Genomic DNA, 26,106 nt, shown 5'->3' with positions numbered 1-26,106 from the left:
CGAGAGAGAGAAATTTGCGGTCCACATGGAGTGGCGTCTAGGTAGTGCCAGACTCCCCCCTCACCCCCACTCACCCCCGCCCCTGAAAGGTAGGAGAAGAAAAAGGTTTATAATATTGTGTGCCACATAGCTTCCCTAGTGAAGGCATGAGTTGGTTATATTTCAGCCAGCCCAGCTTCCGTCATTCTCAGAATATCCTTTGAGCACAGATCCCGACTCATAAAATAAATTGTTTTACATTGGCTCGGACACATGTCACTGTCCCACAGAGCGAGCATTTAGAAGAAGTGCTCGACCATATGCCAAATGAGGTGCTGTTATGAAGAATTTGCGTGCATGCTTGCTGGCTTGCACCGTAGCAGATAATATCGTGCTCGCGATGCATCTCACGTTCCTGCAATGGCTCACCCATGGCTCCACAGAGTCATGCAACTCATTAAATAGAGGATGGGAAACTAAATAGATAGAATGACGAACTGAGATGCGTGTTAACAACTTGATCTTTGCAGTCACTAGCAACGTGGTTTGAGGCGCCATGTCACGGATTGCGCGGCGCCTCCCGCCGGAGGTTCGAGTCCTCCCTCGGGCATGGGTGTGTGTGTTGTTCTTAGCATAAGTTAGTTTAAGTAGTGTAAGTAGTATGTAAGTCTAGGGACCGATGACCTCAGCAGTTTGGTCTCTTAGGAATCACACACATCAGAATTTTTTTTTCAGTCACTGAGATACTGCAAGATATCAACATGGATAATTACCAGTCGTTATAGCGGTTTAAATAAATCGGTGTAACAGCAATTATATACGAACAGTATCATTCCAAAAACCTAGTTACATGTCTCAGTTGTAACGTTGCACCTCTGTCGCCACTGCGATATAAGGCGAAGAATTTGGCTTGCAGTCCGTCATTGGTACGACTCGCGTTATATGCCACTGTAATTTCAGTTACCGACCGGTTCCAAGTTTTCACGGGTGACACGGCTGGACGATCTGCCTGGCGTTGTCGAGCCGTAACTCCCGCGGATACCCTTGGATCGCGCTGGTTTATCTGCGAGAGTGTAAAGTTTGTTGGCAACCGCTGCGGCTGGATGGCGGTGGCTTGAAGAGGAGGCGCTGCTGCTCTCTAAGGATGCAGCCGATACCGAGTATTGGGCAGTGAGTGGCACGTCGGTTAATTTGGAAGCACAGGTCTACGGGACGACGAGGTGTAGGTGTGGCGTCTTCCTGAAAGCGAAACTGATGTTTGGCTGGGGGCATGAAGCAGACGTGGTTGCTGCCGACGGCTGTCGGTGTTCGTCTGCGCTCGCCGCAGCCGGTCCGGGGAAGAGGCAGAGTTGCTGGCTTGCTGCGGTGCTCGATTTTATATTAAACGGTGAGCCACATTCACTGCTCCACGTCCGACTACCTAGTGGGCTCGTGCTCTACGCAGTTAGGGCATTAGTCCCGTTGTTTCCAGCATTAATAGTTGTATCGATCTGGTGCCTCGCCCGAGCTCGTTGTTTGGTTCCGACTGCGCCCTGGTGGTTCTGAACGTAGGGTTAAGAATATGGAAAGGGAATTGACAGCGTTTTCTTGCTGTGCTAAGGACATGCATCTCTTTCTGTGAGACTCTGCTGATAGTTGGGAAAAAACTTTTTTGCTAGTGTTACTGTGGGACTGTCCCAGTTAATTTGTTAGACGAATGCTGTTGAATCAGAATTCAAAACTGTTTGGTGGGTTAATATTTCTACTGGTTGTTTAAACCATGTATAAAGTGCGCTGTTATGAGGAAACCATACTTGATGGTTACAGGTGCGAAATTTGTATTCGGCGACACTTTTAAGGTTCGGGCTTCTCTGTTCCTCTGAAAAATAGCTTGGAATACGAACGCTAGCTATAATTGTACAGATAATTTAACTGCTAGTGTCCTTGTTACGACAACACTTGACTGGCAATAGGGAGGCGACGGTTCACACTTGAGTCCGGTCGTCCTGATTTAGGTTTTCCGTGGTTGTCATCAAACGCTTAAGGCAAACGTCGGCACGGTTCCTTCGAAAGGGGAAGGCCCAAAGTCGCTTTCCTTCTCCATTTTCCCCTAATCCTCGGTGTAGATGGGAAGTAAAACACTATTCTCCTTACCCCCTCTCCTCTTGTTCACGACAATGCCCGAGCTTGTGAATTGCCTACTGGCTGATGTACCAAGATTTAGTTGCTGAAGCAACTTCTCTGTGCCAATGTTGCTTTCGTATGTTTTAGATCTAGCTGTTCGTAGTCTGTGTCATATCTGTGGAGCAGTCGCAAGTTGTGTCTGTGTCACCTAGTTGGTTCAGCGGCTTGTGCTGTCGTAACTGTCGACGCACAACGAGCCTGTGAGCTCTTGATTTCATTTTTGGTGAGTTTTTTGATCTTGCTAGTAGTATTAGTACTTGCAATTTGTCCATAAGATGAAAATTTGTGAAAAGGGAAAGGAGTTTATTGTTTTTAGTTAACACCAAATAGTGGAGGTCAGGACTGGCTGTTCAGCTGTAACGTGTTTTATGCAGTTTGTTTAATGTATGGTAATCAGAAAGGTTTTTAGAAGCAAGTTTGAGCCTAGTTGTAAAATGATAGCTTCCTCGCTTCTTAATTGAGATCAGAGCAAGGCAATGTTTTAGTGAGGATTTTCCTTCACATGCAGAAATCTTTCAAAACGAATGGCTCGTTAAATTGAGTAATCAATAGTAATCTTTGTTACTGTTACCTGATAATTTAGTGCTAACAGTTTTCAAAAATTATTTTTATAAAATTGAGCAATAATTGTATCTGGCTAAAGACTAGGGGAGCAAAGAAAACAGAGAAACAATAACATCGTTATTTAATTGCTGTTAATTTAAAAAATGTGCGGCCTCTTGTAAGGTAGTAGCCTTACTGCTTTATTTAATGCTGATTTAACTATAATAAGTTCAGAATGTTGCGTGCTAGTCAGTCAGTATTTATGCTAATACCACTGCAGCTTGTTTTATGCCTTCTGAAATAAATTAAAAGTTAAAACGTGTTTCCTCTACTGGACTCAGTGTTTCAGCCACAGCAGTCCCCGTGCCCTGTTTCCCAATAATCTGTTTATTAGTGAAAGCTTTAGCAGAATCCGTGTAGTACTTCCTGAGATTAGCCTTCACAGCTGGACGGAAAAACGCCGAGTGAGACTTCATAATTTGCATACATATGTTGTGATAGATATGTATAGATTCTGGTCAATATTCGCTGATCTCTGGAATTGCGGCTGCTGTTTACTGCTTTTTCCGCCAGTCAGCACCTCCTGTGCAGATGACCAGCTTGTAGCTCTCATCATTGACACAAGATGTCACTCCCACTGTCAGTTAAAAGTAGAGCAGATAGCAATACATACAGGATATATAAAAAAAGTGTTCCGTTTGACAGATGTTGGTATGGACCAAAGAAAGACACAAATTCCCAGTTAAATGTAGGTTCTAAAATGCTTACCTTAGGAACTAGGAGCACTTGTTCATCTTCGCTATTGTGAAACACACCTCTTCTACTTCAAGTTCTTTGCTATTACGAACAACCTACCGAATACAGTAAACAAATGACAGCACATGGATGTGCTGTTATCCACGGATACAGCGTGCAATAAACATCTATTAGTGTTGTTACTGTAAACTATATTCACCTTTCTAGGTAAGTTCTGAGCATATATTATTTCTAATGGAACCGGAACCATCTTGCTGAACTGCAACGTTTGTTGCGTTAACTGGTACGCCTTTAAATGTGGTCAACATTGCTTGATAGGTAGAACCCCTTGTTACAAAAACTTTACGGGCGTGCCCCTTATTAGAGTAGCACAAACAAACATTGTGCCAAGCACTAACTCTACTACCGTAGCTTCGCAGCTGCATCAGTGTATCAGTTGAACGTCGATTTTTAAAGACTTACCACTTGACATTATATTTATACCAAGTTTGTTTCTGACATCGGATTATACCCGAAACACGGTAGTAAAGCTTTTGTAACAAATATCAGCAGTAGTAATCGCGTGCCCAAACCATTTTCTTTTATGCAGTTTCAACATTTCAACATTTTTTTGACGAAGGAACGGGGGCCCATTTATTTCATGAAGAGTTTATTACAAATATGTCACATATGTAGCATATATATTTTGGCGACTAGTTTCTAACCGACTGGTTCATTTTGAAGCTTGACCTACTCGGGCTGCATTGAAACGGCTGATCTTAATGACAACTGTCTAAAATTGACAATACATTCATCACGCAATGACGGTAGAAAAATGTCACAAGATAGATTTGCTCACTGTACAGGTTGTATAGTGAGCATACATATAATGGACCGTCTGGTTCATTCTGAAGCCTGATCTACTGGGACTGCGGTGAAAGTGCCTGATCTTAATGACAACCATCTGAAATTAGCAATACATGCATCACTTGTGACGGTAGATAAATGTCACAATATATGTATGCTCACTAGACAAGGACGACTTGTACAGTGAGCAAATCTATCTTGTGACATTTATCTGCCATCACAAGTGATGCATGTGTTGCCAATTTTAGATGGTTGTCCTTAAGATCAGGCACTTTCAATGCGGCCTCAATGGGTCAGGATTGAGAATGAACCAGTCGGTTCGAACCTAGTCCCCAAAATACGTGTATTATGTCTGTGACATATTTATAATAACCTCTTTATAGTTTCGTACAGTTTTAGTGTATTAGAGGGGACGTGTACGTGGTTGTTACTAAAAGCACGATCGAAAAACGACTGTAAGAACACAAGGAGAACTACATAAGAGGAGAAACATACGGATCCGCTGTTGCGGAACGTGCTTTGTAGCCAGAGGACCACCGGATTCGTTTCGATAGGACTGAGCTACTGATAGCGACAAGCGGATACAATGCAAGGCTAGACAGATCACAGACATTACTAAACATCCCAGTAATTTTAGTCGGAAGGAGGAAGATGTGAAGTAAGACTACATCTGGATTTCGCTGCTGAAGGAGATGTGTACGTTTTTCACCATCGGATGATAATAATAACTGACGACAGCAACCGAGAACGGCCAATTCAGATCGAGTGTTCAAAGCATGTGATATCACGCATCTGTACAGGAGCACGCTGAAACGAAATTATACTTCAGTTAGAAGCGACTCAGGGTGTGCATCGGACCTTCGGAAAAGATACAGCCCTCCGGTGGAGGTGTACTCCCCAGAGGAGGGGATGTGCTGGGTTGTTTGAACAAGAAATTCATCCGACCACGGTGTAACAGCCAAATTACTAAAAAGTAAACTCCACCCGAACAGGCCATGAAGGCACAACGGTACCGACCGGTCTCGGAAAATGACATACGGCTGGGAGAGCGGTTTGCTGACCACATACCCCTCCATATCCGCATCCGGTAACGCCTGTGGGCTTAGGATGACACAGCGGCCTGTCTGTACCGCTGGGCCTTCAACAGCCACAATACACTACCGGAAAAAAAGTTATTACACCTGGAAAGACGAAGTCTATTTTGACCCGATGGCTTCATATGACACTTGGAAGACAGTAGATGTACAGTGCTGATAATTGTTTCAGTGTCGTCTGCGAACGCATAGCGTAATCGCAGAGCTACCAGAGTGCCATTTGTGTGTATCCTTTAATAGGGAATGTTACAACCAGAAGTCTCAGTGTTGTGCAGAGGTGTGAAACAAGCAGGCAGCCATGCTACACAGACGTATTCTTGCTTCCTACAGCCGGCAGAGCGAGTTAGAAAAGGGTCAAATTGTGGCCTTCCGAGTGGCGAGATGGTCGTTTTGAAGAAATACCACAGAGCTGGTCGTGCTGTGTCAGTTGCGCAACGATGCTAGTATCGGTGGTCACGTGAACATTCTCACACCTATAGAAGAGGTTCTGGACGTCCACCCAGCAGACTCACACCAGGTTAGTCGTAAGAAGAACAGTGGCAGAGCCGGCCGGTGTGGCCGTGCGGTTCTAGGCGCTTCAGTCTGGAACCGCGTGACCGCAAAGGTCGCAGGTTCGAATCCTGCCTCGGGCATAGATGTGTGTGATGTCCTTAGGTTGGTTAGGTTTAAGTAGTTTTAAGTTCTAGGGGACTGATGACCACAGATGTTAAGTCCCATAGTGCTCAGAGATATTTTTGAACAGTGGCAGATCATTTACCTACTAAAGCACAGATAAGAGGGCTTGTGAGCTCAGACATATCAACACGAACTGTTACGAACTGGTTATTAACAGTGGGGCTACAGGCAAGCACACTTCTAGCCCGTCATCCACTCACGCCACAGTGTCGAGGTGTACGGCACAACTTGTACCATCAGAGGATCAGTTGGAAGCTGGAATAATGCACCATGTTTTTCAGTGATGAAAGGGCATTCTGCCTGCACGCTAGTGATGGTCATTTGTGTGTGCGACGTATACCTGCTGGGCGCTGATTCGTAGAGTGCATTTGTCCAAGAGAGATTGGACTCACCCCAGGCACTACGGTCTGGGATGCGATAAGCAAAAATTCTCATTTCACCTTTGGCGTTTCTAGAGTACATTCGTCCAAGAGACACTGGCCTCACCACAGGCGTTATGGTATGGAATGAGATAAGAAAAAACTCTCATTTCACCTTTGGTGTTTCTAGACTGCATTCGTACAAGAGAAACTGGCCTCACCCCAGGCGCTAAGGTCTGGGATGGGATAAGCTAAAACTCTTGTTTCACCTTTGGTGTTTCTGTACGCGATGCTAACCAGCGCTCAGTACGTGTAGAATGTCTCTACACCTGTTCTTTAGCCGTTTTTGCAACAAGTAGGTGATGGGTCGTTCCAATAGCATAATGCTCAGTTAAGAATTACCGTGAACCTCTAAGTGATCTGCAAGACGCGCAGCTACTCCATTGAGCGGCACAACTCCAGACTTGCCTCCAATCGGACACATGTGGGATACGACAGGAAGAGAAATGATTCACTTGACTCGTCAACCAAAACCTCTTATAGAACTAGACGAATAGGCTGTGCAGAGGTGGAATAATGTATCCCAGGACAGGATTAGCCATTTGTAGGATCGACTGGATGCCAGGGTGAGCGCCTGCATTGCCGCCCGCGGAGGCTACACCACGAGTTGATACAGGTGCTTCAGCATGGGTCAATACCTGGTACCTCACAACCGCTTGTGCTATTGATCTGTAAATACAATCATTTCATGTACTCCATATGCCCTGTTGGAATAATACACTACTGGCCATTAAAATTACTACACCAAGAAGAAGTGCAGATGATAAATGGATATTCATTGGACAAATATATTATACCAGAACTGACATGTGATTACAGTTTCTGAAATTTGGGTGCATAGATCCTGAGAAATCAGAACCCAGAACAACCACCTCTGGCCGTAATAACAGCCTTGATACGCCTGGGCATTGAGTCAAACACAGCTTGGATGTCGTGTACAGGTACTGCTGCCCATGCAGCTTCAACACGATACCACAGTCCATCAAGTGTAGTGACTGGCGTATTGTGACGAGCCAGGTGCTCGGCCACCATTGACCAGACGTTTTCAATTGGTGAGAGATCTGGAGAGTGTGCTGGCTAGGGCAGCGGTCGAACATTTTCTGTATCCAGAAAGGCCCGCATAGGACCTGCAACATGCTGTCGTGCATTATCCTGCTGAAATGTAGGGTTTCGCAGGGATCGAATGAAGGGTAGAGCCACGGGTCGCAACACATCTGAAATGTGCCGTCAATGCGAAAAATACGTGACCGAGACGAGTAACCAATGGTACCCCATACCATCACGCCGGGTGATACGCCAGTATGTCGATGACGAATACACGCTTCCAATGTGCGTTCACCGCGATGTCGCCAAACACGGATGTGACCATCATGATGCTGTAAACAGAACCTGGATTCATCAGAAAAAATGACGTTTTGCCATTCGTGCACCCAGGTTCGTCGTTGAGTACACCATTGCAGGCGCTCCTGTCTGTGATGCAGCGTCAAGGGTAACCGCAGCCATGGTCTCCGAGCTGATAGTCCCTGCTGCTGCAAACGTCGTCGAACTGTTCGTGCAGATGGTTGTTGTCTTGCAAACGTCCCTGTTGACTCAGGGATCGAGACGTGGCTGCAAGATCCGTTACAGCCATGCGGACAAGATGCCTGTCATCTCGACTGCCAGTGATACGAGGCCGTTGGGATCCAGCACGGCGTTCCGTATCACCCTCCTGAACCCACCGATTCCATATTCTGCTAACAGTCATTGGATCTCGACCATGGCGAGCAGCAGTATCGCGATACGATAATGACGTCGCGATAGGCTACAGTCTGACCTTTATCAAAGTCGGAAACGAGATGGTACGCATTTCTCCTCCTTACACGAGGAATCACAACAACATTTCACGAGGCAACGCCAGTCAACTGCTGTTTGTTTATGAGAAATCGTTTGGAAACTTTCCCCATGTCAGCACGTTATAGGTGTCGCCAACCTTGCGTGAATCCTTTGAAACACTAATAATTTGCATATTACAGCATCTTCTTCAAAAAAATGGTTCAAATGGCTCTGAGCACTATGGGACTTAACATCTTTGGTCATCAGTCCCCTAGAACTTAGAACTACTTAAACCTAACTAACCTAAGGACATCACACACATCCATGCCCGAGGCAGGATTCGAACCTGCGACCGTAGCAGTCGCGCGGCTCCGGACTGAGCGCCTAGAACCGCGAGACCACCGCGGCCGGCTACAGCATCTTCTTCCTGTCGGTTAAATTTCGCCTCTGTAGCAGGTGACCTAGTAAATAGTGTCGGAAGTTCCATGCGGCTTTTCGCGGATGATGCTGTAGTATACAGAGAAGTTGCAGCATTAGAAAATTGTAGTGAAATGCAGGAAGGTCTGCAGCGGATAGGCACTTGGTGCAGGGAGTGGCAACTGACCCTTAACATAGACAAATGTAATGTATTGCGAATACATAGAAAGAAGGATCCTTTATTGTATGATTATATGATAGCGGAACAAATACTGGTAGCAGTTACTTCTGTAAAATATCTGGGAGTATGCGTACGGAACGATTTGAAGTGGAATGATCATATAAAATTAATTGTTGGTAAGGCGGGTACCAGGTTGAGATTTATTGGGAGAGTCCTTGGAAAATGTAGTCCATGAACAAAGGAGGTGGCTTACAAAACACTCGTTCGACCTATACTTGAGTATTGCTCATAAGTGTCGGATCCGTACCAGGTCGGGTTGATGGAAGAGATAGAGAAGATCCAAAGAAGAGCGGCGCGTTTCGTCACAGGGTTATTTGGTATGCGTGATAGCGTTACGGTGATGTTTAGCAAACTCAAGTGGCAGACTCTGCAAGAGAGGCGCTCGGCATCGCGATGTAGCTTGCTGTCCAGGTTTCGAGAGGGTGCGTTTCTGGATGAGGTATCGAATATATTGCTTCCCCCTTACTTATACCTTCCGAGGAGATCACGCACGGAGGCTTTCCGGCAGTCGTTCTTCCCGAGAAACCATACGCGACTGGAACAGGGAAGAGCGGTAATGTCAGTGGCAAGGAAAGTACTCTCCGCCACACACCGTTGGGTGGCTTGCGGAGTATAAATGTAGATGTAGATGTAGATGTAGGTCATCTTCGTGGTGTACCAATTTTAATGTCCAGTAGTGTAAATCTGGAGTGAATTGGAAACCTGTAAAAGGGTGTACTATTTTTTTTCCGGCAGACTATTTTAATAAGTGATATCAGCAGGAGTTCCACGGCTAGAAAAACTCCGACACGTGGAGCTCAGCGGTTCGATGCTGCATCACGTAAACAATGCCAGGTATAGTGGTTCCCCATCCTTCCATAACACCTGCGCCTTTCCTCCTCCAGCAGACGCGACGTAATTCCAGCTGACGTAAGGCGGTGGAAGCTCTCACGGCACAGTGGCGCAATCGCGGTGACGGCTGCGGCCTGAACCCGAGGCATGCAGGGCTCTGCGCTGGGGCTATGCACGGCGGGGCGCTGCGCCACTGGAAGTCCTTGGGCGGGCGGGGAACCCAGCCCAGGGCGGACGACCGCGCCGCGCCTCGCAGGCAACATACATCCCGCGACGGACGCCCCGCTGGAGCAGTCAGACACAGACAGCCGCCGCGAGGACAGCCGCAGGACGCACCGGCACTACCAGCGACGTCTCTCGCCATGGACGCGACTTCTCCGCTCAGAACGCTGACGCTTGTAAGTAGTGCTCCCGTCTAAATTTACACGCGGACGCAATACATTCTGTGCCGGAAGATTTTTCTGCCACTGCCATCAGTTCCCCTTTTCCCTGTTCCACTCGCGAATGGCAACTTGGAGGAATGTCGGTAGATAAACTCCCTTACGAGATACAGCTTCTCTGAGTTTCATATCGTGATCATTTCGCTGACCCATTTCGGAACGTACGCTCTCGGAAATGCAACAGTAACCCTCTCTGTGATACGCAACACCTCTCTTGTAGCGTCTGCCACTGGACTTCTTCGTAACGTTGCCGCGCGGGATTAGCCGAGCGGTCTCAGACGCTGCAGTCATGGACTGTGCGGCTGGTCCCGGCGGAGGTTCGAGTCCTCTCTCGGGCATGGGTGTGTGTGTGTGTGTTTGTCCTTAGGATAATTTAGGTTAAGTAGTGTGTAAGCTTAGGGACTGATGACCTTAGCAGTTAAGTCCCATAAGATTTCACACACATTTGAACATTTTTTTCGTAACGTTGTCGCGGATGTCTTCACTAAATATTCTACGAATCCAAAATGGTCAGGTATCCAGACCATTGAGCAACACTCAACAATCGCTCTTACAAATCTCTTGTAAACCCCTTCTTTCATGGACGAATTAAATCTCCTTAACGATCCTGCAGTGAATTTTGCCTTGCATCTGGATTTCCGACAGTAAGTTTAAAGCGGTCATCCCACTTCAGATCGTTCTGGAAGCGTTCTCCGAGATTTCTTATGGGTGTCACTGTTTCCAATGATTCATCGCCAACAGTGTAATCGAACAGTACGGGGCCCCCTCGCTTATTTATGCATAATATATTTCATACTGCAATTTTTTAAAAAAAGTAAGCGGGTCTGGAGTGCCGCAAGGCTCTCGAAAGAACGTATCATCTCAATCCTTGAGTGCTACAAGCGCCCTTAAAGGGGGTGCAGTATGATTGCGGTTCAAGATCCCGTCGCCGACTTGATCATGAACTAGGATTTGGAGATGATGGAGAAAGAAATCAGTCGTGTCCTTCGTAACGGAATTTTCTCGGCCATGGGCGAGTTAGGTAAACCACGGGAAGCCTACGTTTCGGTAACAGGACGGGGATTTGAACCTCCGTCCTTCCAAAAGCGGGTACTATGCCGTATTACAGCGTCCCTTCACTCCGTTTGGCGGGCGGAAACCTAATGACATTGGTCTGTACTGACAGCTTTCCGGTCGCCACCAACTGCAGTTAGCAAACAAGTGTTTAACGCATTTAGTGGACATGGATCAACTGTACTCCGCTAGCTGCTCTACTGTGCTTTCGAAAATTATTGGACAAAAAGTGCTCGGCAGAGTCAGAACGTATAAGATTCTATAAACCATTAACGGTAATCTTTTGGAGCCCGCCATATCGTTTAAATTCGTTCGGCTAACACTAAGAAGCAATACGAAAAGGAACGGACAACTGGAATCGGTAGTAGGCATTTCTCTTTTTTAGAATTAGTGGTAAATGCATTGTGTGTGTGTGTGTGTGTGTGTGTGTGTGTGTGTGTGTGTGTGTTGGCGGCTGGTTGGGTGGGCGGGTGTGTGGGTATGTGCGTTGAGGAAACCGTATGCAGAACTATAGTGTGAACTAACATTTCCTGTATGGCAATCACTTTAGACGCATTTTATACTGACAGAAGAAAATCGCAACCTGTCCGTCCCCGGTAGCTGAGTGGTCAGCGCGACAGAATGTCAGTCCTACGGACCTATGTTCGATTCCCGGCTGAGATTTTCTCCGCTCAGGGACTGGCTGTTGTGTTGTACTAATGATCATCAGTTCATCCCCATCGACGCGCAAGTCGCCGAAGTGGCGTCAAATCGAAAGTCTTGCACCCGGCGAACGGTCTAAATGACGGCAGGCCCCAGTCACACGACATTTATTTATTTATCGCAACATCAATAAATAATTAATGTAGAGTAACGAAACTTCAAGAATATATTTGTCTAGGTAACATATTTCAGTGAATAACTTTGCAAGATCACAGATTAATGGAAGCGCAAGAAAAGCCATTGCAAATGTGAGGTAGTGGTATAGGAAAAACCGGTATAACCGTGAATAGGTCGAATGCAAGCGTGCTAACGTGTATGCATAGTGTCCTACAAGTGCCATATGTCAGTCTGTGGGATGCAGTTCAATGCCGGTTCTACTTGGTCGGTCAATCCAACGACGGTTATTGCAGTCTGGGGATAACGCACAAACTGGCATCCAATGATGTCCCATATTTGCTCGATGGAGACAGGTCTGGTAGTCCAGTAGGCCAAGACAACATGTCGACACTTTACAGCGCATGCTGGGTTACAACAGCGGTATGTGGACAAGCGTTAGCCTCTTGGGAAACGTCTCCACCAATGCAGTTCATGAATGGCAGCAGAACAAGTCGAACCACGAATGGCGTTACGAATTTGCAGCAAGGATACGTGGGGTAGCCACGGGTGTTCCTACTGTCGTACGAAATCGAACCCCAGACGATACCCCCAGATGTAGGTCCAGTATATCTAGCACACAGACAGGTTGGTTACAGGCGCTCAACCCGCCTCCTCCTAACCAACACACGGCCATCAGTGGCAGAATCAGCTTTCATCAGAATACAAAACAGACCTGCAACCTCTCCTCCAATAACTTCTCGTTTGAGACCAGTGATGTCACAAATGGCCGCGATTTAGGGTCAGTGGAATGCATGCTACAGGGCATCTGGCTCGGAGCTGTTCTTGACCGATCTGTAACAGTTCCTTGTATCGCTGTGTTACCAACTGCTACTCAGGTTATTGCTGTAGTTGCAGTTGCGCCACAGAAGTACGCCGAACACGATGGTCTTCCCTCTTGGTAGTACTCCGAGGCCGCCTGGAGGCTGGTCTTCTTGGAAGCGTGTCATCATTGCCAGCCTGTAAAGTGGCTTCTTTCCTGCAAAGTCTTTCTGCAGTATCGGAGAAGGAACGTCCTACCACTCGACCTCGTTCAAACTCAACGAGCCGGCCGAAGTGGCCGTGCGGTTAAAGGCGCTGCAGTCTGGAACCGCAAGACCGCTACGGTCGCAGGTTCGAATCCTGCCTCGGGCGTGGATGTTTGTGATGTCCCTAGGTTAGTTAGGTTTAACTAGTTCTAAGTTCTAGGGGACTAATGACCTCAGCAGTTGAGTCCCATAGTGCTCAGAGCCATTTTTTTGAAACTCAACGAGATGTTGATAATGGCGTTTCTGACGCTTTAAAGCGATTCATGACCACGTCAAGTGTCAGAGATAACTAACGCTCGTGACTGTCACATCGTGTATATAAAGTAAACCTGATTTGCATTCTCATAGTGACGCTAGTGGCGTTGTTGTTATGCGAATGGCCCGAAACGTGAATAGGCATCATCTTTCAGATGCAGAAACACGATTACCGTGTTTAGTTTGTGTCGACCAGCCCGTTCTTGGTGTTGCAATTTTTCTCCAGCAGTGCATTTATGACAAGATATATATCCTTTTCGACAAAGCAATAAGACATCCTTTCCACCCACGATTAGGCTACTCATGCAATTACGAGGCGATTTTCAAACTCTGTATCAGACGTCGTAGTCTAAAATCGGACCACAGTGTGCCAAAGCAAAGTATTGGACGCCCTCAAAGTTTATGGCAGTACACAAATTCGTCACAAGAGGCTGTGTACAGCCACGAATTTTGGAACTGTCAGATAGTGTGGCCATTGCTTTGGATATCAGATCATGAGATGTGCTAAGACGGTTCTGATTCCTCTCAGGATGGTACATATGCCGAAATGGAATGAAGTGGACATAGGTTACAATCATGACTGTATTTATAGCTCAATCACGTATTAATCTATCTGCATTAAAACATGCGTTTCGGTAGACCATACGCCCGCTATCAGACACAAAACAGCACAAGAATTAGAATATTGCATCGAACAAAATCTGCAGATCTATTCATAAACATGAAAAATTCGGAACGTGGTTGTCTGCATTTACTTTTGGCACTTGTCTTGTCGGCCTCTGCCTTCGCCGGACAATACAGTATGTTGAACTTTGCAACGTTGTTCGTCAAGGCTATTACGAGCTTGTCATCCTACACGATCAGAAACCACGTCCGACTTGCACAGGCTGGTTATAATGAAACTTCCGCTACCTGAGCCAGTATGGGCAGAAAACTTTTTACCATATGAGTACCCAATTTTATAGGATGGTCAGACTGTGCGCTGCAGGATTTGCCGTGTTAGTAGTGTTAGTCTCATTACTCGCCGTTAGGCACTAGTAATGGTGCGACGGTGCAGGGCTGAAACAAAAGCATCGGTGTGCATTACAGTTGCAGACAGTCAACATGGGTCTGGACAGAGCGAGAATAGCTTTACTCGTAAAGCAGTTTTATGAAAACAACATCAAAAGTGTTTCTGCTCTCCCCAAGTATCAACATATTAACTCGATACGGAGACGTCCTGTTTCCGCAACGCTGTTGAAGTACCTGATTCGGAAGTTCTAACTAACTGGCGACTTGGGAATTGCTCCTGCACCAAAAGTTGTTGAAGTTACTGTAGCCATGGCTAAGCATGCTGCACGCAATGTGTGATCTTCAAGCAGTGCACGGCCTGTGTCACAACAGCTAAACATTCCATGGTCCACCGTTCGAAAAGTACTGCGAACGGCTGTGAAATGATATCCGTACAAATGGGAGCCGTACAAATTTCTAGGCTCTCGTCGATGCAGATGGCCATCACATTGAGAACGTTTGTAACATGGGACATAACCATGGTGCGCCATTAACAAATGTTACCTTGTCGTGTGGAAATTAAAATGTATTTCTTTCAATGGGTGACTCGTTATCTTTTTCCGTATGTCTTTAAAAACGTTCCCACAAAGTTTCGTTGTTCTACGATCACCAGTATTTCATGAGCGCTCTCTCAAATAGCGAAAGTTTAATTACGAGTGTGTTGTTGTGGTCTTCAGTCCTGAGACTGGTTTGATGCAGCTCTCCATGCTACTCTATCCTGTGCAAGCTTCTTCATCTCCCAGTACCTACTGCAACCTACATCCTTCAGAATCTGCTTAGTGTATTGATCTCTTGGTCTCCCTCTACGATTTTTACCCTCCACGCTGCCCTCCAATGCTAAATTTGTGATCCCTTGATGCCTCAAAACATGTCCTACCAACCGATCCCTTCTTCTAGTCAAGTTGTGCCACAAACTTCTCTTCTCCCCAATCCTATTCAATACCTCCTCATTAGTTACGTGATCTACCCACCTTATCTTCAGCATTCTTCTGTAGCACCACATTTCGAAAGCTTCTATTCTCTTCTTGTCCAAACTAGTTATCGTCCATGTCTCACTTCCATACATAGCTACACTCCATACAAATACTTTCAGAAACGACTTCCTGACACCTAAATCTATACTCGATGTTAACAAATTTCTCTTCTTGAGAAACGCTTTCCTTGCCATTGCCAGTCTACATTTTATATCCTCTCTACTTCGACCATCATCGGTTATTTTACTCCCTAAATAGCAAAACTCCTTTACTACTTTAAGTGTCTCATTTCCTAATCTAATTCCCTCAACATCACCCGACTTAATTTGACTACATTCCATTATCCTCGTTTTGCTTTTGTTGATGTTCATCTTATATCCTCCTTTCAAGACACTGTCCATTCCGTTCAACTGCTCTTCCAAGTCCTTTGCTGTCTCTGACAGAATTACAATGTCATCGGCGAACCTCAAAGTTTTTACTTCTTCTCCATGAATTTTAATACCTACTCCGAATTTTTCTTTTGTTTCCTTTACTGCTTGCTCAATATACAGATTGAATAACATCGGGGAGAGGCTACAACCCTGTCTCACTCCTTTCCCAACCACTGCTTCCCTTTCATGCCCCTCGACTCTTATAACTGCCATCTGGTTTCTGTACAAATTGTAAATAGCCTTTCGCTCTCTGTATTTTACCCCTGCCACCTTCAGAATTTGAAAGAGAGTATTCCAGTCAACATTGTCAAAAGCTTTCTCTAAGTCTACAAATGCTAGAAACGTAGGTTTGCCTTTTCTTAATCTTTCTTCCAAGATAAGTCGTAAGGTCAGTATTGCCTCACGTGTTCCAACATTCCTACGGAATCCAAACTGATCTTCCCCGAGGTCAGCTTCTACCAGTTTTTCCATTCGTCTGTAAAGAATTCGCGTTAGTATTTTGCAGCTGTGACTTATTAAACTGATAGTTCGGTAATTTTCACATCTGTCAACACCTGCTTTCTTTGGGATTGGAATTATTATATTCTTCTTGAAGTCTGAGGGTATTTCGCCTGTCTCATACATCGTGCTCACCAGATGGTAGAGTTTTGTCATGACTGGCTCTCCCGAGGCCATCAGTAGTTCTAGTGGAATGTTGTCTACTCCCGGGGCCTTGTTTCGACTCAGGTCTTTCAGTGCTCTGTCAAACTCTTCACGCAGTATCTTATCTCCCATTTCGTCTTCATCTACATCCTCTTCCATTTCCATAATATTGTCCTCAAGTACATCTCCCTTGTATAAACCCTCTATATACTCCTTCCACCTTTCTACCTTCCCCTCTTTGCTTAGAACTGGGTTTCCATCTGAGCTCTTGATATTCATACAAGTGGTTCTCTTCTCTCCAAAGGTCTCTTTAATTTTCCTGTAGGCAGTATCTATCTTACCCCTAGTGAGACAAGCCTCTACATCCTTACATTTGTCCTCTAGCCATCCCTGCTTAGCCATTTTGCACTTCCTGTCGATCTCATTTTTGAGACGTTTGTATTCCTTTTTGCCTGCTTCATTTACTGCATTTTTATATTTTCTCCTTTCATCAATTAAATTCAATATTTCTTCTGTTACCCAAGGATTTCTATTATCCCTCGTCTTTTTACCTACTTGATCGTCTGCTGCCTTCACCACTTCATCCCTCAGAGCTACCCATTCTTCTTCTACTGTATTTCTTTCCCCCATTCCTGTCAATTGTTCCCTTATGCTCTCCCTGAAACTCTGTACAACCTCTGGTTCTTTCAGTTTATCCAGGTCCCATCTCCTTAAAATCCCACCTTTTTGCAGTTTCTTCAGTTTCAATCTGCAGTTCATAACCAATAGATTGTGGTCAGAATCCACATCTGCCCCTGGAAATGTCTTACAATTTAAAACCTGGTTCCTAAATCTCTGTCTTACCATTATATAATCTATCTGAAACCTGTCAGTATCTCCTGGCTTCTTCCATGTATACAGCCTCCTTTCATGGTTCTTGAACCAAGTGTTAGCTATGATTAAGTTATGCTCTGTGCAAAATTCTACAAGGCGGCTTCCTCTTTCATTCCTTCCCCCCAATCCATATTCACCTACTATGTTTCCTTCTCTCCCTTTTCCTACTGACGAATTCCAGTCACCCATGACTATTAAATTTTCGTCCCCCTTCACTACCTGAATAATTTCTTTTATCTCGTCATACATTTCATCTATTTCTTCATCATCTGCAGAGCTAGTTGGCATATAAACTTGTACTACTGTAGTAGGCATGGGCTTTGTGTCTATCTTGGCCACAATAATGCGTTCACTATGCTGTTTGTAGTAGCTAACCCGCACTCCTATTTTTTTATTCATTATTAAACCTACTCCTGCATTACCCCTATTTGATTTTGTATTTATAACCCTGTAATCACCTGACCAAAAGTCTTGTTCCTCCTGCCACCGAACTTCACTAATTCCCACTATATCTAACTTTAACCTATCCATTTCCCTTTTTAAATTTTCTAACCTACCTGCCCGATTAAGTGATCTGACATTCCACGCTCCGATCCGTAGAACGCCAGTTTTCTTTCTCCTGATAACGACGTCCTCTTGAGTAGTCCCCGCCCGGAGATCCGAATGGGGGACTATTTTACCTCCGGAATATTTTACCCAAGAGGACGCCATCATCATTTAATCATACAGTAGAGCTGCATGTCCTCGGGAAAAAATACGGCTGTAGTTTCCCCTTGCTTTCAGCCGTTCGCAGTACCAGCACAGCAAGGCCGTTTTGGTTAATGTTACAAGGCCAGATCAGTCAATCATCCAGACTGTTGCCCCTGCAACTACTGAAAAGGCTGCTGCCCCTCTTCAGGAACCACATGTTTGTCTGGCCTCTCAACAGATACCCCTCCGTTGTGGTTGCACCTACGGTACGGCCATCTGTATCGCTGAGGCACGCAAGCCTCCCCACCAACGGCAAGGTCCATGGTTCATGGGGGGGTAATTACGAGTATAACGCACATATTCAGTTCTTCAAATCTTCCCAGCAAATTTGTTGTTGTTGTCGTGGTCTTCATTCCGAAAACTGGTGTGAAGTAACTCTCCATGAATCGCTATCCTGTGCGGGCTACTTCATCTGCTAACTACTGCAAATTACAGCCTTCTGAATGTGCTTACTGTATTCATCTCTTGGTCTTCCTCTGCAATTTTTACTCCCCATATATCCTTCCAGTATAGGTAATCCCTTGATGTCTGAGAATATGTCCCATCAACCGATCCCTTATTTTAATGATTTGTGAAGCAAATTTGTCTCCCCAGTTTTATTCAGTACTTCCTCATTTATTAAGTGGTTTAACCATCTAATCTTCCACATTCTCCTGTCGCTCTACCTTTCGAAAACTTCTGTTCTGTTCTTGTCTAAACTGTTATCGTCCATGTTTCACTTCCTTACCTGGCTACACTTCATACAAATACTTTCAGAGAAGACTTCCTAAAACTTAGATCTGTATTCCATGTTAACAAATTTCTCTTCTTCAGAAGTGCTTTACTTTCCATTGCCGGCCTACGTTTTATACTCTCTCTACGTCGGCCATTATCAGTTATTTTGCTGCCCAAATAACAAAACTCACTTACTGTCTCGTTTCCTGATCTAATTCCCTCAGCATCACCTGATTTAATTCGACTACATGTTGACGTTGATTTTATATTCTCCTCTTAAGGCACTCTCCTATCCTTTAGATGCTCTTCCTAGTTCTTTCGCTGTCTCTGACAGGATTTCAATGTCATCGGCAAACTACGAAGATTTTGATTCTTCTCACTGCACATCAATTGCGAATCTAGACGTTTCTGGCATGTGTCTTACCTGCCATTTGCTTTATGTGGTCGTTTGACTTTAAATCGCTCCGTACGCGTGCACGTAGACATTTTATGGATGCGACTGCTTCCAATGATTGTTCTGCATTCGTGTAATCATATAATAATGAGTCTTTCTGCCCAATACGTTACATTTATGTTGAGGACTAACTGCCAATCGCTGCACCAAGCATCGATGTCTTGCAGGTTTTCTTGCATTTCGCTGCAATTTTCTAGCGTTGCGACTTCTATATATACAACAGCACCATCCGCGAAGAACGTTTTGGAACTTTCCACCTTATTCACTAGGTCGTTTATATACGTTGTAAAAGTATTGGTTCTCTAACACTTCCAAGGGGTACTCCCGAAGTTACTTTTACGTCTAAAGATTTCTCTCTGTTGATAATGATATCCAGTGTTCATTCTGCTACAAACTCTTCAGTCCGATCACACAGGTGGTCTGATATTTCATTCGCCTGTATTTTGTTCATTATACGGAAGTGCGGATAGAAGACTGAAGAGATACGGAAGATCCAACGAAGTGCGGCGCGTTTCGTCACGGAATCGTTTAGTCGGGGTGAGAGCATTATAGAGATGCTAAACAAACTCCCAACACCAGACTGTTTCACTTAATAGTCTCAAATGCCACACAGGCAACGACAGTACTACTGCCAGCCAAAGATCACATTGCTTGTACTCAGAACCAGTGTGGTGTAACATATCGACTATTAAAAACTTCCGTCTGAAAAGTATTCAGTATACATGAGGGAAGTATGACTCATCGAATAAAACTAGAAATCACATCACTCTTATCGAATACAAAGAATAATCTAGAGATCTTACAATTAAACAGCACGAAAATGACAGTATTGCCTCTTACATGTTGTACTGCGATAACCTGGACCAAACTATATTTGACTAATTGCTGGTTCTTCCCGGTGTCCACAGATGTTGGCGATCTTGCTGTTTGTGGTGTTACTGTCGTTTGCATCCGATGGTGAAGCGTACACGGAAGTGGCAGCTACTAGGATTAGGTAAGTAAATCATTCAATAGCTATATCTGTCTCAAAAATCTTCAGTACCGTTGAATATTACAATTATGCCTATATCAGAAAACCCAGTATATAAATCACCTTCAAGGTCTACAAACTGAAACTAAAGATTACCTGTGCTGTGATTTAAGATAATAATAGATACCAGACACTTTGCATTTAATCGTGCAATCACACCATAATCAGTAACAAGCATACTTAGGATACTGAGCGTCAGATAGTGACATTAGGGCTAAAGTATGAGTCACAACGCAAAGCACACATAGACAGAGCTGAAGAATATAGTTTCTCTTATTTTGTTTCCCCTCTGAAAACGACTGTTTCTCTGGGTGCCCCCCCCCCCCCCCCACCAAAAAAGTGACCCCTGTTATCATAACACAGACGTTTGGAAGTACCTCGAGCTCTGTCCTCTCACCAGTTAAGTAGCATGTGTTGGCAATGATGCATGTATTGCAGCAACTCTTAAATAAACTACTCTATTTTAACGTTAAAACGCGGACAGACTCATCCACTGTATACACATTTTATTTCGTGAACGTGAGTCGTTCCTTGCGCCCCTGTATCGGAGCTCCGATGGCGTTGTAGCCGCGGCCAAAAACTTCACGTACTACTCGTATTGAAGATGTGCCGCTCTCGTGACATTACGCGGCGCAGTGCTCTTCAGATTTAACTGAATGTGAGGGTGGGTACTTGTCTTGCTCTGAAAAAGCTAATTTCTTTGACACAAGATATATGACACGGCTGTTCCACCTTGCAGGGATGAGCAAACAACGTCAGTCCTATAGGGCGTTAATCAGGTAGGGTCTTTGAGACCCCGGATGGCTTTGTCTATGCCCCCCGCGAACCGATCGATTCCATATTCACATTAAAGTCGTGAGACCTGGACCAACGCGAGCAGCAGGACCGCGGATGATAAACCGAAGTCTGTATAAATTTTGTACTGAACAACAAATTATCTCGCTCATTTGTGTATACCCGATTGTAGATCGATGATTGATATCATGAAACACGTTGCATGTTCCAGCTTTCCTTGAGCGTCTACTCTTCTTCCTTTCACAACCGTGGGCGCATTCGTTGCACACCCGACTTTGAGGCAACGACGAGAAGAAGTTCGTCTGTCGGCATACTGTATAAGATTTTCCTGAACGATTCCCAAACTTTTTATCTCTGTTAGTAACCACGGACGTAATAGAAGTACTGTACTTTAGTTCAATCACAGTGTCGTTTCTGCAGAACTGGGACACGGAGGCAGCAAATTACTTTCTCCTGTTAACCTTACCTGAGTAACAAAATCACACACACACCCACACATACACACACACACATACACACACACACACACACACACACATACACACACCACACACACACTATACGCATGCGCACGCCCACAGCCATATGAGAATGCCTGTGATCAAGGTTAATGGGAGCAATGATGTAATTTTGTTTTTACAAAGCCTACTAACAGGAAGGAATGACGCTCTTTCATTACATCCCACTGCCAATTTCCGTCTTACCACTGCACGAAAACACGGTTTCTACGCAATGGAAACGGCTCCGGGTTTACTTTTTATGGAATCGTCTCTACAGCGAGATATTCGTTAAGAGGATGTAAAAGCGGTGGGAAATTCGTCCTTTGTTCTCTTCCAGACATAACAACGCTATCGCGTCATTAGCTCCAGGAAGCACTCTGCCCTTTTTTATTACGCCTTTCATTAACGCCAGGCCAGGCGTTAAGGTCAGCTACAAGTGCTGTAAGGTGCCAGCGGCACTGTAGCACACAGCTTGAACGACGACAGAATGCGAAGAAAATTATGAACCAAATTAATTCTCATTTGTGAAGAGCAGCAAAGTGCATAAAGTGGGAGATAATGACCTTTGAATGAGATCCAGGATGAACCTCTCACTTTACAGTTGAGTGTATGCTGTTTTGAAACTAACCGGTAGTAGAACATTGAATGCCTGACTGGAACCCAAACCCAGAGAATTACCTTTCCTAGTCAATGCTCTTACCAGATGAGCTACCCTGGCACGTCTCATAGACCAGCTGTAAAACTCGTCGTACCGATTTCTCACACGATATTCGTCAAGCATGAATGAAGCGCAACAGGTAGATCCCGTTTTCCTAAATTTCAGGTAAACATTTCACACAGTGCCACACTACAAACTGTCTACCATGGTTCGAGTATGTGGAACAGATTCTCATATGTGTGTGTCGCCTGAAGACTTTGTAAGTTATAAAGCCCAGTACGTTACCCTGGATGGAGAGTGTGCATCAGAGATAAACGTATCAGCAGGAGCGCCTGAGGGAAGAAGGGGCCACTCTTGTTCTTGACACAGAATAATTTTGCTAAATGGGAACAAACTACAATAAACTATTCCTGACAGGATAAGCAACAAAAAAGGTCATATGGACATGTGTTCGGAGATGTGTTACAATGGAAACACCCATTTTAGGGTGCAGATAAGAGTTCTTTGAAAGTGATCCCATTATCAGCACTGGGCAGACGGCTAGCCAGCATAGGTAATGCAGACGACAGTAAAGGTCATTCACCAAGCCAACAGCCGCTATTTGTTTCACATAAAGAAATGTACGAGGGCCGTTCAGAAAGTAACCTCCGGTTGATTTAAAAAAATACACCAAGTTAAATAAAAATATTTTAATACATACATCTTACAACTACATCTTTGCACTATTTTTCTACATAGTCTCCATAGCGATTGAGGCACTTATCGTATCTCTTCACAAGCTTTGAAATTCCTTCTGCATAAAAATCACCCGCTTGTGCCTGGAGCCAGCCAATCTTGCTGTCACTATCTGGTACAAGAGAGTCTTAGAAATCTGTGGAAAACCAGTAGACAACTCCGACATTGAGAAACGTCGATTTTCACGAACTTTTGCATCAACTGTCTGAACGAGTTCGTCAGTCACCAATGATGGTCTACCACTCCTCTCTTCATCATGAACGTTTTCTCGTCCACTTTTAAATAAACGTACCCATTCACGGACAACTCCTTCACTCATAACTCTTGGTCCGTACACGGCACAAAGCTCACGATGAATAGCTGCTGCAGAATATCCTTTGGCTGTAAAAAACCTTATGACAGCACGCACTTCACATTTGGCGGGGTTTTCTATTGCAGCACACATTTCAAACTGCCAGAAAAACTAAACTAGCGCAGGTACGACGTTCACTCGACCACGGCCTGATGCCGACTGACCTGTTGAGTGCATGAACGCACAGATGGCGTCGTTACTCCCCCCACAACCTGCACTGTGACCAATCGGAGGTTACTTTCTGAACCGCCCTCGTATATACCAGGTGATCAAAAACTTAGTAGAAATTTGAAAATTTAATAAACCACGGAACAATGTAGATATAGAGATAAAAATTGACACACATGCTTGGAATTACATGGGGTTTTGATAGAACCAAAAAAAAAAAACAAAGTTCATAAAATGTCCGACAGATGGCGCTGGACAGCAAAACGTCAGTGACTGCGCTAGACAATCGTGTTACAGAATCGCATCATTTCCAGCCTGGCTGATAATCACCTGCTGGAACGTACGATGTTTATGCAGGATGGCGTTCCACCCCATATTGCTAGACGCATGAAAGATCTCTTGCGCGCGTCGTTTGGTGATGATCGTGTGCTCAGCTGCCACTTTCGTCATGCTTGGCCTCCCAGGTCCCCAGACCTCAGTCTGTGCGATTATTGGCTTTGGGGTTACTTGACGTCGCAAGTGTATCGTGATCGACCGACATCTCTAGGGATGCTGAAAGTCAACATCCGACGCCAATTCCTCACCATAACTCCGGACATGCTTTACAGTGCTGTTCACAACATTATTCCTCGAAGACAGCTATTGTCGAGGAATGATGGTGGACATATTGAGCATTTCCTGTAAAGAACATCATCTTTGCTTTGTCTTACTTTGTTATGTTAATTTATTGCTATTCTGATCAGATGAAGCGGCATCTGTCGGGCATTTTTTGAACGTTTGTACTTTTTTGGTTCTAATAAAACCCAATGTCATTCCAAGCATGTGTGCCAAGTTGTACCTCTCTATCTACATTATTCCGTGATTTATTCAGTTTTCAAATTTATACTGACTTTTTGATCACACGGTATTTTAGTGGTGTGTGTTCTGTCATGCATGTCCGTCAGTCTGCGTTTGGCACTGAAGTAGTGCGGACGTCTTCTTTATGTTCTTGCCGCAATAGGTTGGAAATTTGAGTCTGTCAGGGACTGTGTCAGGATGGCCAAAGTAGTTAATTCAACTGCTCATGAGAAGTGGCAAATCAGGATTTGAGTCCTGGTCCAGCACAAACTTTTTAACTCTCGCTATTGCATTTTCACAGTGCTCTATGTGGCTAGTAGTTCCTGTGCTGCCATTATTACATATAATAGTTTTGTTGCTGGTTCATTGTACAGGCCGCCATGATGCTACGATTGGTCTTACCCAACCTATCCACAGACGAGACTACCTTTATATGGGATGTATCGTCACCTTCACAACAATCACATGTGAGCTACAGAGAATTCCAGTGAAATGTTAGGAGTTAACCATCAGCCTTGGATCAGTCTCAGTGTGTGGGTGGAGATTATTGGCGACTGCCGTGTGGGGCCACTCATGCTACCATAATGCTCCACAGGTGAGGCATGTCTACAGTTTCTGTGGCTGAACTTGCCTCCTCTGCTGGAAGACATGTATTTGGTGGTAATGCAGCTGTAAAATGATGGCGTGCTCTAGTTCACTAGCCTCTTGAATGTGCAAGTAAAACAATACAGACAGAATAACCCCTCTTGTCTGGGAATGTAACATGTGCTACAGATCATTGTAACACAGGCTGACAAAGATCTTTTAGCACCAGCATCAAATTAGTGTTCCTCCCTTCCAACGAATTTTCGACCATATGTTCATGTGACCTTTTTTGCTCTCATCATTTCAGGAATCGTTTTCTGGTATTTGTTTCCATTTAGCAAGACCACCCTGTGGACTAGAACAATCTGACGGATAGGATACGTACCAACACAGGACTGTTTACTGATGACGCTTTAGTGTGTGGAAAAGTGTCATCGCTGAGTTACTGTAGGAGAATACGGGATGCCTTGGACAGAGTTTCTATTTGGTGTGATGAATGGCAGCTTGCCCTTAATGTATAAAAATGTAAGTTAAAGTAAATGAGTATGAAAAGCAATCCTGTAATAATCTAATACAGTATTAGTGCAGTGCTGCTTGATATAGTCACGTCGATTAAACATCTGGGCGTAACGCTGTACGGCAATATGAAAAGGACGAGTATGCTAAAATCACTTGTAGGGAACAAGAACGATCACCTGAAGTTTATTGGCAGAATTCGAGACAAGTGTGCCTCATCTATATGTAGAGAGACTGTGCGACCCATTATGAAGTACTGCTCTCGCGTTTGGGATGCCCGCCAGGCCGAATTCAAGGAGGACATCGAAGAAATTCAGAGGCGTGCTGCTAAATTTGTACCGGTAGTTTCAAACAGCACACGAATATTACAGAAATGATCCGTGAACAGGACTGGAATCTCTGGAGGGAAGATGATGTTCTTTTCGCGAAACACTATTGATAAGTACAATTAAGATTTTCACGACTGCATATCCTGATTGCTGATGAATTTTCTGGCCTGTATGGACATGTTCGAAGAAACTTTTCGGTTCCTCATGTTTTTGTCGTTGACAGGCGACAATCGACACTTAAGTTTTATCTCTGACTAGTATAATCTCTGATGATCACGTGTAAACTCGACCATTCCCACTTTACGC

The 26,106-nt window shown here is 44.7% G+C and overlaps 1 protein-coding gene across 1 annotated transcript in view; it reads left to right on the top strand.

Annotated features, from left to right (window-relative positions):
- The first annotated feature begins 9,928 nt into the window (after positions 1 to 9,928).
- Positions 9,929 to 26,106, top strand: part of LOC126259987 (uncharacterized) — a 35,460-nt gene continuing 19,282 nt past the window's right edge. Inside the window, exons 1-2 of the mRNA XM_049957119.1 lie at positions 9,929 to 10,174; positions 20,204 to 20,289. Coding sequence (XP_049813076.1) covers positions 9,947 to 10,174; positions 20,204 to 20,289 — 314 coding nt within the window. The 5' untranslated portion in view covers positions 9,929 to 9,946. The remainder of the gene's footprint in view (positions 10,175 to 20,203; positions 20,290 to 26,106) is intronic.

This window comes from Schistocerca nitens, chromosome 5 (assembly GCF_023898315.1).
Source record: "Schistocerca nitens isolate TAMUIC-IGC-003100 chromosome 5, iqSchNite1.1, whole genome shotgun sequence".
Lineage (NCBI taxonomy): Eukaryota > Metazoa > Arthropoda > Insecta > Orthoptera > Acrididae > Schistocerca > Schistocerca nitens.
This window is presented reverse-complemented; position numbering and strand designations above follow the sequence as displayed.